At 41.8% G+C, this 14,643-nt stretch overlaps 1 protein-coding gene across 2 annotated transcripts in view; it reads left to right on the top strand.

Annotated features, from left to right (window-relative positions):
• The first annotated feature begins 2,835 nt into the window (after positions 1-2,835).
• Positions 2,836-14,643, top strand: part of vldlr (very low density lipoprotein receptor) — a 33,905-nt gene continuing 22,097 nt past the window's right edge. For both annotated transcript variants that reach the window (XM_061071102.1, XM_061071093.1), the window contains exons 1-3: positions 2,836-2,914; positions 9,698-9,817; positions 12,450-12,572. In XM_061071102.1, coding sequence (XP_060927085.1) covers positions 2,836-2,914; positions 9,698-9,817; positions 12,450-12,572 — 322 coding nt within the window. The remainder of the gene's footprint in view (positions 2,915-9,697; positions 9,818-12,449; positions 12,573-14,643) is intronic.

The following is a 14,643-nucleotide window of genomic DNA, read 5'->3' as shown; positions in this document are numbered from 1 at the left end:
ACCTACAGACTAATGAGCTGTTCAGGTCAGAAACACTTTCTCTTGTTCTCTTCAGATCGTATAAATCTAAGACAACAAAGGAATCAATCACCACTGACACTGAAGCAAACTGACAACAGGGAGTTCTTTGCTTAATGGATCCTTAGCAGTGTTATTTTATATAAAGCCAGGGCGGAGTTAATTAGTCACAAAGCAAGTGTTACTCTTTCAACTCTTTGATTCACTTTGATACTTTGATACATATCACGAATCCTTATTTGAAATGTTTACTTTGTTACCATTTGAAAAAAATGCACAACATGGGGGGGTAAAATATGACCCGTATTCATTTTCTGTGATAATTCATGTGATTCTTTGCTATATGTTTGAAATAAATTTATTTTATCGTTTAATTTTCTGAGTATTCATTATATACATTTTTCCACAAATCATGATTTTCCATTCTAAATTTATAAACAAAGATACATTTTGTATTTCTACATCACTTTTACACACATGGCTGAAAAATGACCCGTACATTATGTATTCACCACAGAAACACCTGCCATTCATTTCACACATCTGATGCATGTGAGTCTTATTTAACATCCATTACTAGTGAGGAAGAGAAATATGTACAATACTAAATAGTCGTTAGCTAGCTAGCTTCTTTTCTGGCTAGCTAACGAAATAAAACTCGAAATAGAACAGTATGTACTTAATAGACTGATTGATATGCATTGGTTATAAAGATGCTGGATGAAGAATAGGTTGAAGAGTCTGAAATCTCTGATTCTGAGGATCTGGATTTTTTTCTAGAATCTACGGGATCAAGCTGGATTTGTGGGTGTGTCTTGGAATCCAGCTCTCATACCTTACCTTATTTTGATTAAACTCCACAATACTTACAATATCATCAATCAATCTTGAACTTTAACCTCCAAATTCTGGTTGATTTTAAATTTACAAAACCAAAAACCTGTTTTTTAAGGTCACAGTGACCTTGACCTTTGACCCTCAACCACCAAAATGAAATTAGTGCATCGTTGAGTCCAACTGAAGATTTGTCCCAAATTCTCAGACATTTCTTACTAGCGTGCTTCAGACATCGTGTTCAAAACAATAGGAGGTATACGTTAGATACTATGGAGTAATCTAAATTCTGCCTGTTATTTTTTCAAAGCCATATCTTCCCTAACAGGCAAAGACGGGTAAATTGGAGAAAAGCATGAATTTGGATTCTCCGGATCCTGCTTGTGAGCCTGAAAACGAGGATTTTCCATTTTCCTATTCCATTCAAAACAGATCTGTGTGGGTTACACTGACATGTCTACAGTACAGAGCTGCTCAGTGGTTTCATGTGTGTGTGTTTTGAGGGAATGTAAATCTGGGACAGAAGCCTGGGGGTGAATCAGCAGCCATAACTGAAGACGAGGTTCAATCCTCTGATAGAAGCTGCGGGAGCCGATAAAAGCCGGCAGCTCGCAGGCGTCTGGATCGTCCACAGGCGAGAGGATCAGAGGAAATCACCTCTGACACGTGGAGGGTGAAGAGCTGAGGTCGTTACAGGATCTGACTTTGAGAAGAAGTTATCATGAACTTTATTTAAACAGCACCTTTAAAAACAAAGGCATAAAAGGCTTGCTGAAACAAATGATAAATATTACTGCTTTTAATAAGTGATTATGTTTATTTTATATCTTAACGTGATAGTTATGTATTTTGTTATATTTTAATGTGTGATTATGTGTATTTATAATATATATTGTATAGTATTTTTGCTCAGGTCCTGTTTCACTTTCTCAATCAACAAGAATCAGAGAATCTTGGGAAATGTATGCAAATGTGATTCCACCATTGCTCCTGTAATTCCACTTGTGTCCACAAGGGGGGTAATTATATTACAACCGATTACAACCCAGAAATACTTATCTAACGATTACTCTGTGTAAATTCAATAATAATACTTTGGATTAAACACTTATTTTTCATGTCTTGATATATAGATGTATAGAATATACTGATAATGTCAATATAGATAATACAATCAGTTAACAGAAATGTGATTAATCTGTAGATAATCTATATTTCTATAATCTATAGATCGATATCCTTCTTTGTTTCATATACCAATAACAACAACAGTGATTTTTTGATAATAAATCTATAGTTTGTGTATAGTTATATTAATAATCTGTATGTTAAATGTGTTGATATAAAGACAGTTAAATACTCCGGATGTATATCTACAGTATTATTATATAGAAGTCATGATTTCAGCTCTAAATTAATTAATAAAATATACGATATTAAATCATATGAGTCGTTATTGAATATGGATTATTTCTCTCTCTCTCTCTCCTACCCTCTCTTTCTGTCTCTCCCTCCCCTTCCCTCTCTCTCTCTCCCCTTCTCTCTCTCTCTCTCTGTCTTTCTCTCTCTCTCCTTCTCTCTCCTTCCCTCTCTCGCACTCTCTGTCTCTCTCTCTACCCTCTCCCTCCTTCCCTTCCTCTCTCTCTCTCTCTCTCTCTCTCTCTCTCTCTCTCTCTCGCTCTCCCTCCCTCCCTCCCTCCTTCCCTTTCTCTCCCCCCCCCCCCACCTCTCTCTCTAACCGGAGGCCGAGCCGCGGCGCGTGGTGGTATCGGGACATCAAAGGCAGGCGCGTGCTGCTCGGTCCGGTCCGCACGAGCGCCTCTGGACCCGTATGTGTGTGCGTGTGCGTGCGCGTGCATATCTATATATATATGTGCGTGTCGTGCGGGTGTGCGCGTGAACCGGCTGATTGAGAGCGCGACAGGAACCGACAGCAGCACGCGAGCCACCCAGCTTCCTCCAGACACCGACCCACCGGGAGACATGTCCCGGTCCACTCCGGGGGCCGCGCTCCTCCTGCTGCTGCTGCTGCTGGGGCTCCACGGAACCGGGGACGTGCACGGTGAGTGTCCTCCACGGCACCGGGGCCAGGGCGCTAGCGTGGCCGAGGAGCGAGCACCTGTCCCGGCTGCTCCTCGGAGGAACGCCCGCCTCGGGGCTCGCCAGCTCCGGAGCAGCGAGGCCGACTCACCGCCTCTGTGGGGACCGACACCCGCACCTGGGTGTTTTCAACGTGTTTTAGAATCATGGTGGATTATTCGGAGTGTTTATTATTATTATTATTATTCGGAGTGTTTTGTCTTAAAGGAGGTGAAATGGGGGGGGGGGGGGGGTGGTGGTGGTGGAGGAGAGGCCCCGGTTGGTCGGTGCTGCTCCCCCCGAACATCAGGTCCTTCTCTCGGCTCTTTCTTGTCCAAATCATCGGTCATTTAATTCCCTTTTTTTTTAGAGATAAATCCCCGGTTCTGTCCTCGTCCTCTCCGGATGTGTCCTGGTGCTGCAGTGACATACATGTCCTCCTGCTCCTCTGTGGGATTCTCATCCATCTCCTGCACCCCCAGCGAGGACCGTCATTTATTTATTTATTTATTCTAGGAGTGGGGGAGAAGGGAGGACAGGGGGAGGACAGTGGGGGGGGGGGGGGGACAGTGGACTGTGAACGGAGGGAGGACACAGGTGATCTCAATGGAGGCCTGATGAGGAGCACAGGGATCGAACCTTCAATCAGGAGAACATCCCATGTTCACTAATCACTATTAGTCTCCTGGTGATTTGTGATGTAAGAACATGTCTGACTGAGATAAAGCAGCAGCATTGACTTCCAATTTATGTATATATCGTATTATAAGTGAGTAGGCATATTGTTTATCAGAGTAATCTATAGTTGTAATCTCAATCAAGCGTCACTATCGATCACAGTATTTGATTTAAACGTGTTTATTTTAAATGTTGGTTGTAGCTTCTCTCTAATGTGGTTATTTTCCTCTTCTGTGTTTCATGGGACTGTTCCTTGCACTCTTAAACGATTTAATTCAGATTATAACAAACTAAATGAGGAACTAGCTATTCTGTTTAATGATAATAGTATTGCTATCAATACGAGTGCGACACAATTTTGTTTGTATCGCACTTTTCAAGAGACTCAAAAACACTTTAGAAACCTACTGAGGAGCCTCTAATTAAGAGTAAAGTCAACGTGAGTCCGTCTGAGATTTGATTTGCCACTTTTGAGAAATTGGAATCAGCAAACGTTGTGTTTTTTTATCTTGACTGGTTCAGTGTTTGTGCTCAACCTGCCTGTCGGGAATTTTCGGCCTTGATTCTGAGCAGAAAAGGCAAAGATACAAGTTGTTAGATAATTGTTTTAAGAGTAAAGAAACTAAGTGAATGATTCCAACAACTACTAAGCGCTTCTTGACTTTAACCTTGTTGTGATTTTCACCCTTGTGACTCTTGTCTCTAAGAAACGCAGCATGTTAGAAAGAGGGAACAAATGTGGTATTTTCACGTTTGTGGTAAACATTTCCATAGCAACCGCGAGCTCCACCAATCAGACGTCGCTATAATGCCCGAGGATTTTGGGTAGTGTAGTTCTTCTCCTTGACATTAGGAATCAAACACTCTTCTTGAACTCAGTTGACCTCATTCAGACTTGTGGCTTTTACAGGAAGTAAGTGAGCCTACCCTGGATGGTTAAAACATTATGGTTGATTATTGAAATCTCTATTCAGACATTGAATAAATTTTTTACTTCTGGAACTCAACTGCAGGAGTGAAAAGTAAATTCAACAGAAACCTGAAGTTGCTGCTGCACATAAAACCTTTTTGACCTCGTCAGTGAAGCTCGGACTCAAACCCTGATGTGGAGAATCACTTGTCGTGAAAACACTGTTAATGTTTTTCTTTAAATGAAACTGAATTTTGCTTCATAACTGTGGCTTGTCGGTCTGAATGATTTATTGAACTTCTGTTATAGAGAGTTGAGCGAGCGACACAATCTTCAGACTCAAGTTCACAACCTTTCAAAATAAAAGCGCTGTAATTCAATTGCAGCAGCAAAACCGGAATCATATCGTTTAATATATCTTTTATGAGAAATATTACTCCCTTATATCGGTAGTGATCTCAAAGAAAATCCATATCGAGTCCACGTCACGTGCTGGTGGAGGAGCTTGGTCTGAAGGATCTGACAGGGTTTGGTTCTCGTGGACGTTTCTCTCTGGCCTCAGCTGCACCAAGCAAAAAACCTTATTTTTATTAATGCAGTTACTTATTATGTCGGCAGTGTTTATGTTCGAGCCAGAATATAGAACTGGGAGAAGCAGGAGCTGTGGCTGCTTTTGTCTCAGATCCCCGGCTCTCGAATTCCCACCTACCGTGGAAAATGGCCTTTGGGGGGGAAACACTGAATCAAAACTAGTACACACACACACACACACACACACACACACACACACACACACACACACACACACACACACACACAGCGGGTAGCAAACACCCACCACCTCGTTCTTATTCTCATCTCCTAACCCAAACACACTCTCTCACACACACACACACACACACACACACACTCTCACAGACACACACACACACACACACACACACACACACACACACACAGTATTTGAACAAGACGTCACGCGTGTTAGGAACCAGTGAGAGCGGCAGCGTTAACACTGGCCTGATTAAAATGGATGTTTTTCTTTTTTCCCTCCATGGTTACTGTGATATGTGCAAGACCCAGATCCTCGGCTATAGGAGGAGGGGGGTGGGGGGTGCGCTCGGCTCTTGAAGTGGGCGGGGGGCTGGTGGACAGGAGGAGGAGGAGGAGGAGGAGGAGAACCATTTCTGTTACTGGGGAAAATTGCATTACCATGACCTCCAGTGTGAGAGCGTTTACACAGCGCACAATGATGGAGTGCTGTGCCGGGGGGGGGGAGAGGGTTCGATTCTGCTGCACGCCGCTTGGATCGGTGGTTTCAAACCCACGGATCCTGTGGGGGGGGGGGCTGAAGCTTTCAGATAAGCGCTGCATCATGACCAGAGTCTCTTTAGGGGATCGAGACTGTGATCGACACATTTTGAAGCTCGGTTTGAGTCTTTAACTGAGAGATTTGGGGATTGAACCCAAACTGAATCAATTAGAAGAAGCCTAGTTTTGATGTATTGTGCAGCCTGATTGATATCAACTGATAATTAGTCTTTCACATGAAAACCTTTAGTTACACAGAATAAACTTCGAGCTATGATGTGTATTTGTTTACATTAGTTTTTCTTCTTCGGGCCTTTGACGAGTTCATCGTGAATCCGATGAGATGAGTACTTCTCGATATGCGAGTCACGTACACACAGAGACTTTGTGAATTATTAGATTGACTAACTCAAAACTGGGATGAGACTCTCAGGATAATGTTTTATTACCGTTATAAATGAGTTTCCAAGAACTTGCTGCTTGGCGGTTGTTGATTTTAAAACTCTGCATAACAGGAACTGAAGTGCTGGATCACAGATGGTGAGGAAATCTCCAAATTCTGACTCTGCAGAGGGAAAGGAAGCAGAACTGATACTTTAAGTTTCTGCAGAAGTTCCTTATTGTGGTGATCGGATCAAAGTGCCGAGTTTGCACGTTTCCAGACAGGAAGTCGATGGGTTTCTGTAGAGACACTGGAACAGGGACCCCAGAGGAAACACTGGATTATCATCAGTCCCTGCAACTTGGGTTCTGGGTTCCAGCAGCAAGTCGGAAATACAACATCTGAATATTAGACGTCAAAATATTACGCACTAGGTCTTAAATACACTTAGGTATTTCTAAGTTTAAGTCAAACATTTTAAATGCGTTTTAATGTTGATCAACGAGACCAATAATCCTTCATGCTGACGTTCACACCTACAGGCTGTTTAACAATGACTAATGAAAAAACCGATTAGGAAAATGAACCAGTGATGTTTCTGTCAATAGTTTGAACCGTACATCTCGGCATCGAATCCCAAAACTATTATGGTGGTGAACAACATTTGTGTGGAAGCAGTTAACGGACTTTGTATTTCATGAACTCTCCTGAAAACTGGCAACCGAGGATTTTGTGTTCCATTATTCGTCTTTTAAATCTAAAATTAAAACCATATTTGCTAGAATGGTCACTTTATTCTGCTTGTGATGACATCGTTATTTGCGGTGCAGATTGTGTTGAAGATGCACAGACGCGCTCGGGGTTTGAATCCAACAATTAAAACATTTGCATAGTTCAAATAACTTCTCGGGGGGCTAAGAAATATCCTGTTCATATTTAGAAAATTCTTTGGATCAACATGTTTGTGTTGATTTAGCAAAAACGTGATGGGAACAAAGTCAGATTCTTGTCTTCAGGTGTATTGATTTGTATAAACCTTTTGAGTTTCGGTTGCACAGAGTTTAGAGATGTGAAGCATTTAGAGATGTTACGCTGGAGGAACATTCTGCAGAGTTTTTGTTTCGTCTGCTTGTGTTTAAACAAGGTTTTGTGTCTTAAGTTGAATGACACAGGTGCGTTCAACATTACTCAGATGAACCTGCGTATTGCATCAGCTCGGCCTGAGGCTCTTTCTTCTGCCTCCCCCCCCTCAGCTCTTCACTGTATGTCAGCAGGCGTTGTGTTGTGATGAGTCAGGACTGAAAATCTCTTTGTCAGGAAATGTCTCATGATGATGACTCATGTTTAGAGCTTGTTGCTTCTCTGGGGATGAAGTCGTGTTGGGACTCTTAAGGCCGCAGGAAAATCTCTCTCTCCACTGGAGTTAGAGCCGTGGTAAAAGTGAAATTCCACTTTGTTTAAGATGTTTATTTTTGATATGATTACAGCATCGGACCCTAAACCCATAGACATATATAAAGGCTAGATGTCTCGTTCGACGGAGCCGGACGTCACCACATGGCGGCCATCTTGCTACAGGGCAGCTCGCTCACCCATAACATTGTGTTGGTAGTGGTAAATAACCATAACTTGCTAAATTTTCAACCGATTTTGAAACGGTCTGGTTTGTTATAAACGTCAGGTGTAGATATGACACCGCATACTTATGAATAATTATGTTTTCTAAAAAAATGTAATAATTTATGCAGTGTCATAACTACATCTCTGACGTTTATAACAAACCAGACCGTTTCAAAATCGGTTGAAAATTGAGTAAGTTATGGTTATTTACCACTACCAACACAATGTTATAGGTGAGCGAGCAACCTCTGGCAAGATGGCCGCCATGTGGTGACGTCCGGCTCAGTTGGCCGGCAACGCAGACGAGACATCTAGTCTTTATATATGTCTATGCCTAAACCTCCAAAACAAGTCGGGCACTTTATTTTCCATGTTATAAACTGAACAGGAACTTTGAAGTTGCAGTTGGACGACAACATCCCCGGCTTCAACTCTGTTTTTTAATTTTCTCTGTTTCTCTAATTAAAACCAACAGTAATTCGCAGCCCTTGGGCATAAATGAGTCCTGAACCGGTGATTCTGAATTTCCTGTTGTCGTGTTTTTCCACCATGACCTGTAAATGAAGATGTTTGATTCCCAAAGTGAAGCCAAGGTCTCTTGATGGAGTAAAACTGCTTGTTGGTGTTTTTGCAGCTAATCTTAGGAAACTCTGTCTGCAGGAAACTTTTCGTTCCTTGAGCAAAGTTTCTGGGACAAAGAAGTTCCAGGCTCTGTTCCTCAAAACATCAGCTGAGGTTTTTGTTATTAATGCCCCCAAAGTTTGCCCCAGTTATTCTATATCTCCTATTTTAGCAAACGCCTTCAACAGTGGAACCTTTAGCGACAGATATTTGACTCCTCGGTGGCATCACTCCGCTCAGCTTCCATCATATCTCTCTGCTCCACTTACCAACCGAGCCACAGTCCAGACTCCAGCCGGCGTCAAGGGCAGACGGTTATTTAAAGAGCCGTAGTCGTCACTATCTCACCAGACTGTACATTGTGCACAGCAACAAACACTTTGTGGGACAGAGTGGAAATCCTGCTTTTTACTGTCGAAGGAGAAACGACCTCACTGTGGTTTCACTTCCTTCAATTAGAAATCAGGGTCAATACTTTATTTAGATTGTAGTTAATCTCCAGAATATTATTACTTCACTAAGTTTTCATCTGCGTTAGTTCATTTGTCTGTTAGTTGGCCGGATTTAGTACAAACTACTGGATGGATTAACAAAATGTGTCGCGTCAGATTAGGAGATTTATATTAATGCTTTTATGAAATCAACATCTAAAACATCTAAAAGCCCAGAAGGAGGATTTATCCAAACACATTTAATAAATCTGAGGCAGAAAATCCTTCTTTTTAAAACGTTGAAAGCAGCATTTCTTTGTAAAGTAATTTACAGATTGATTTCTTGATTTAGTTCTTTGTCTCTCTACTGATTATTTTCCTGTCTGTTCCGCTTCGGTTCATCTGATGTGAACTGTTTAACATACGTTGCCATGGCGACGCTTTCAGGTCACTGGAGTTTACGTCTCCGCTAAAATATTGATGCCACTTTAGCTGCAATGCAAACATCCACACATCAGGTGTGTGTGTGTCTTTTAAGTGTAAAACATTCTCCGCTGTTTGCTATGTTAATTGAGTTGTATAGAGAATAAGAATCAGGTTGTTTTAGGAAGGAAGAATAAATCAATTTGCTGTGGAGCTGTTGCACGGAGGCTCTGTTCTGTTTAAACCTTTTCTAACTGTATTACTGAGATCACTGCTCCGTGGGGAGGCGGCTAATCACATCCAAACAGACAGTAAACGATGATGATGAAAACATTTGGGACAATTGACACTTAATTGTTTCTTCTTCTTCTTCTTCTTCCTCCTGTGTAGGTACGAAGACAGAATGTGAGAACAGCCAGTTCCAGTGTGGAAACGGCCGCTGCATCCCGTCCATCTGGCAGTGCGACGGAGACGAGGACTGCACGGACGGCAGCGACGAGAACTCCTGTGGTGAGAGACCCGGCGCTGGGGACACACACTGGGGACACACACTGGGAACACACACTGGGAACAGGGAGCCGCTGACCACACCAGTGTCGGACAGAGGACTGACTGTTCTCATGGAAAACCAGTAACAGCTGGTCGCTTGTGGCTGAACCACAGCGGTTTGGACCCGTCTGTGTCCAGTGAGGGAGGAGCTGTGGGTCTGATGCTGACCCCAAATATGTTTAGACTTATTTAAAATCATCAATGACTCTTCAGATGTTGTTGTCGAGCTCTGAAGACAAAGAAAACCAATAGTGTGACTTCAAGATGAGAATTTATGATGACATTTTACCTTTTACTAATTAGCTTACCTTCTAATTCAAGTTCTCGTCATTTGTTGCTGTATTTAGTTATGCTTAAAATATAGTTATAGGTTTGATATTTTACTCGCCATCACAGGCTTCACTTTGAACACAGAACATTTCACAGCCCACATCCTGAACACCAGGAAACAACAGAATCCTCCTCTGGGTCGTCAGGACTTCCAACAAGAGAGAAACGGCTTTTTAAGAAAGGAATATTTGACCAAATGAGATGAAAAGACCAAAACCAATAGTGTGACTTCAAGATGAGAGTTTCTCTTTATATTCTACGTTTAATAATAAGCTTACTTTCTAATTCAAGTTCTAGTCATTTGTTTTTGTATTTAGTTATGCTTAAATTATAGAATATAGTTATAGGTTTGATATTTTATAGTTTAAGCATAACTACATACAAAAACAAATGAAGAGAACTTGAATTAGAATGAAGGCTAATTATTAAACGTAAAATATAAAGATAAATTCTCATCTCATCTCATCATCAATATTTTACCATGAGATGAAAAGACCAAAACCAATAGTGTGACTTCAAGATGAGAAATTATGATTACATTTTACCTTTATTAATTAGCTTACTTTCTAATTCAAGTTCTAGTCATTTGTTTTTGTATTTAGTTATGCTCAAACTATAAAATATAGTTATAGGTTTGATATTTTATAGTTTAAGCATAACTAAAAACAAAAACAAATGTAGAGAACTTGAATTAGAAAGTAGGCTAATTATTAAACGTAGAATATAAAGAGAAACTCATCTTGAAGTCACACTATTGGTTTTGGTCTTTTCATCTCATTGGGTAAAATATTCCTTTTTTAAAAAGCCGTTTCTCTCTTGTTGAAAGTCCTGACGAGCCAGACGAGGATTCTGTTGTTTCCTGGTGTTCAGGATGTGAGCTGTGAAACGTTCTGTGTTCAAAGTGAAGCCTGTGATGGCGAGTGGGCGACTGCAGGAGGACGATTCCTCTCGGGTCAAGTTGAGCGGCTGTTGATGTTTTCCTGCCGCAGTGAACAATATGTAAATACCGTTGGATAACGAGTCGGATGTATGTGGACAGGTCACCTCACGGGGAAACCTGGTTCTTCACCTTCGCTCACATGGCTGTAACGTGACAGATGTCATGTGATGTTCACTTGTCCCGCTCAATAAACCTTCCCAGAATCCCTCGGTACAGAATGACCTGGAGACGGGGGAAGATGGAGCAGAGCTAAATCTGGATACGACAGGAGTGAGCGTCGCTGTGTATCACAGACCTTCTTTCTTGTCGCTCCTTTATCTGGGTCATATGATACTGGGAGGGAGGATGGAACAGCGTGAGGGAGGGAGGTGGAGGAAAAGAACAGCTGATCACAGTGTGGGCGATTTTATGGAAAATACAAAATCCTGAAAAACCCCTTCGGACATAAATTTACTGGAAACTTCCTGCCGGGGTTTTCTTTGCATAGCAGATTAAATACTTTAACGCTTCATGTTTAAACCCATTTAATGTTCACAGACGTCCCTGCAGCCGGAGAAACTAAACACTTCCTGTAGATGTTTCAAAATAAAGGCCTAACAGAAATGGATGGAACTAGTAACTTGTTGAAACGTGCAGAAACTCTAATGCGACAGGAAATCGTTGATATTCCCGATGACCTCATCCTTTCCCTCTGTCTTTATGCTGTTGCCTAGCAGCAGTGCTCTCCCCTCTTCCGCGTGGACGACTTGTCATGTGAACCATCTGTCCGTCACTTCTTCTCCTTCATCCTCTTTCTTTCTTGCGTGTTCGTCTGTTCTTCAGCCGCTTGAAGGTCGAAGCTGTTTTATCTCTCGGCCGCAACGGAACTGAAACGTGATGTGTGTGTGAATCACGAGCATCCAAATCTGTATTAATGTAGATATAAGATGAATTTAAATTGCAGTTGCATTTAATTATCAATTCCTCCCTAGAAATGTCGTATTTAACTCAGTTTCCCTTCTTCACTTGTGATTTCACTTTGTCTCCTGTTGTTTTTCTTCTTGCGGTCTTCCTCCTCCGAGTTAAAAAATGAACGAATGCAGCAGTTAAATCTCCAGAGCTTCACTTTGAAATCTTTCTCAATACAAAGTTTGTTCTTTGTCAAATTAAACTCGCAACCTTTTCACCTGCGAAAGGAAGAATCTGCAGGAGGTGTCGTGTAGTTCATATTAATGAGACGTGTGAGAATAACTTCCCTTGCTTTGTGTTTCTCTTACGTCTCATGAAAGATTATCAAGTCTGTGTGAGATTCTCCTCTGAGATGAATCTGTCTTTTCTCTCCAGTTAAGAAGACGTGTGCAGAGTTGGACTTTGTGTGTCAGAACGGACAGTGTGTCCCGAAGAGGTGGCACTGCGACGGCGAGCCGGACTGTGAGGACGGCTCGGACGAGAGTCTGGAAATCTGCCGTGAGTACAAGTTTCCTTCTCTGACAAACTTACATTAAAGATGTTTGCTCTGGGAATGTGTCGATGGAAGGTTCAAGGCTCAAACCTCAGATATTTAATCTCCTCTCGATACTGACGTTCTTATTTTTATCCCTAAGGCATCAAACATGAAGTAATGAATCTCTAAACATTGTGTGGTAATACATTGAACAGCTTTGTTACCTGGTTTTGTTCAGGGAATGTTCTGTAAACACGTCCACGCTGCATGATGGATTATTATTCTTGCCTCATGAGAACACACAGGGCAGCCACTTGTATTATTTATAAGTTACTTTGAACAAATAGCTGAATTCAGACGTGTGCGGAGAAACAAAGGCGCATGAATGCAGATCAGGAACAAGGTGGAACATGATGAACAGAACGTATGAACCCAGGGTTCGTGCACGTGTCCCCAGGAGGTCAGAAAGTTCACAGGAAGCAGATAAACAGCCAGCTGATCTAAAAACAGTTTATTCAACCTCCTCTCGACCCGTCACTGTAAACATGACGCTAAGTGAAGGTCCTAAGTGAAGGTCCTAAGTGAAGGTCCTAAGTGAAGGTCCTAAGTGAAGGTCCTAAGTGAAGGTCCTAAGTGAAGGTCCTAAGTGAAGGTCCTAAGTGAAGGTCCTAAGTGAAGGTCCTAAGTGAAGGTCCTAAGTGAAGGTCCTAAGTGAAGGTCCTAAGTGAAGGTCCTAAGTGAAGGTCCTAAGTGAAGGTCCTAAGTGAAGGTCCTAAGTGAAGGTCCTAAGTGAAGGTCCTAAGTGAAGGTCCTGAGGCTGTTTTGTGTTTTGTTTCCACAGACACAATAAGTCTTTCTACTTGTCGGCAGCATGTAAGTGCACAGTGTCAGGAATCCCTTCAGGTTTTATATTTGCTTGTATTGTTTGTGGAGGATTAACCAGAAAAAAAGCTTCTCTGAGCTTTAAGCAGCTTATAAAACAGTTTTCTCCACAAACAGGAACTTTCCCCGGGAACCAGGAAACCTCAGCAGGAACCTGAGTCTACATTAACTTTCAGAGAGTCCCTGTTGGGAGGGTTGAACCTAACAAGCTCGTAAAATCAGATTCTGTACTTTGAATCGAGCACTTTGTAACGAGTGCTCTTCTCTTTTCTGATCAGAGATCGTAACTAGGAAATAACGATGCTTGACTCGTTGTCTACGTACTCAACACGACTTTAAAACGCTCCAAAAAACATCGTACAAACCAAACTTTGGTTCAGTTTGATCCAGAACGAGACCCTTTCTTCTATTTGGACTATATTGAATTCTGTTGGTCCCGACCGGCTCCTTTCACGCCTGCTATTTGTGTTCGGATTAAACTGAAAAGTCCAATATAACGGATTCTTCCCTTTTGTTCCCTCCAGTAGACACTTGGTTTGTTCCTCTTGCAGTTGTATTCTTTTTACGATTGTGTGTTGAATCTTTAACTATCTCACTCTGCTGCAGAATAAATAAGTTGTTTAAATGGAAGTAAAGAGCTGCTGAGTATCCGTGTGACGTGAGGTCCCGCTGAGCTGGAATCTGAGAAACCAGCTGTGATGGGAAGTGTTTAAATCCTGAAGTCTGTGTTTTAACGAGGAGCCGCTCGTCACAAAGACTAATGGACTTTGGCGTCTGCTCCGGTTCAGAGATAAACATCAGAGGAGAAGAGGAAGACGCTCGATCACACACTTGTTGGTTTGATGTTTGCTTCCTGGTCTGTTTCATCACAGGGTTCTGTAATTGAACGCTGGATCTCGGGCCTGTTCACAGCGTTAAGACGACAAATTGAGTTGTAGATCAGGTCTGCTGCAGTTTCTTTAATATCTTAATTTATAGACAATTCAGCAGCTGTTTATCAGCTCCTGCTTGAGTCATTAAAGTAATTCTTCCTCTTTACTGTGACTAAGCTCTTTACTGACAGTTTGACTTGCACTACTCTGTTAATGGAAGTACTAGATAATGCATACTCCTTGAGATATGATGGATATGAAGGTCTCTTAGTTTGGTGAAATATTACAACCACTTCTTGAGTCTCTGATTGTGAAGGCTGATCGTTTCCCAGACTTCCAT

This window comes from Limanda limanda, chromosome 1 (assembly GCF_963576545.1).
Source record: "Limanda limanda chromosome 1, fLimLim1.1, whole genome shotgun sequence".
NCBI lineage: Eukaryota > Metazoa > Chordata > Actinopteri > Pleuronectiformes > Pleuronectidae > Limanda > Limanda limanda.
This window is presented reverse-complemented; position numbering and strand designations above follow the sequence as displayed.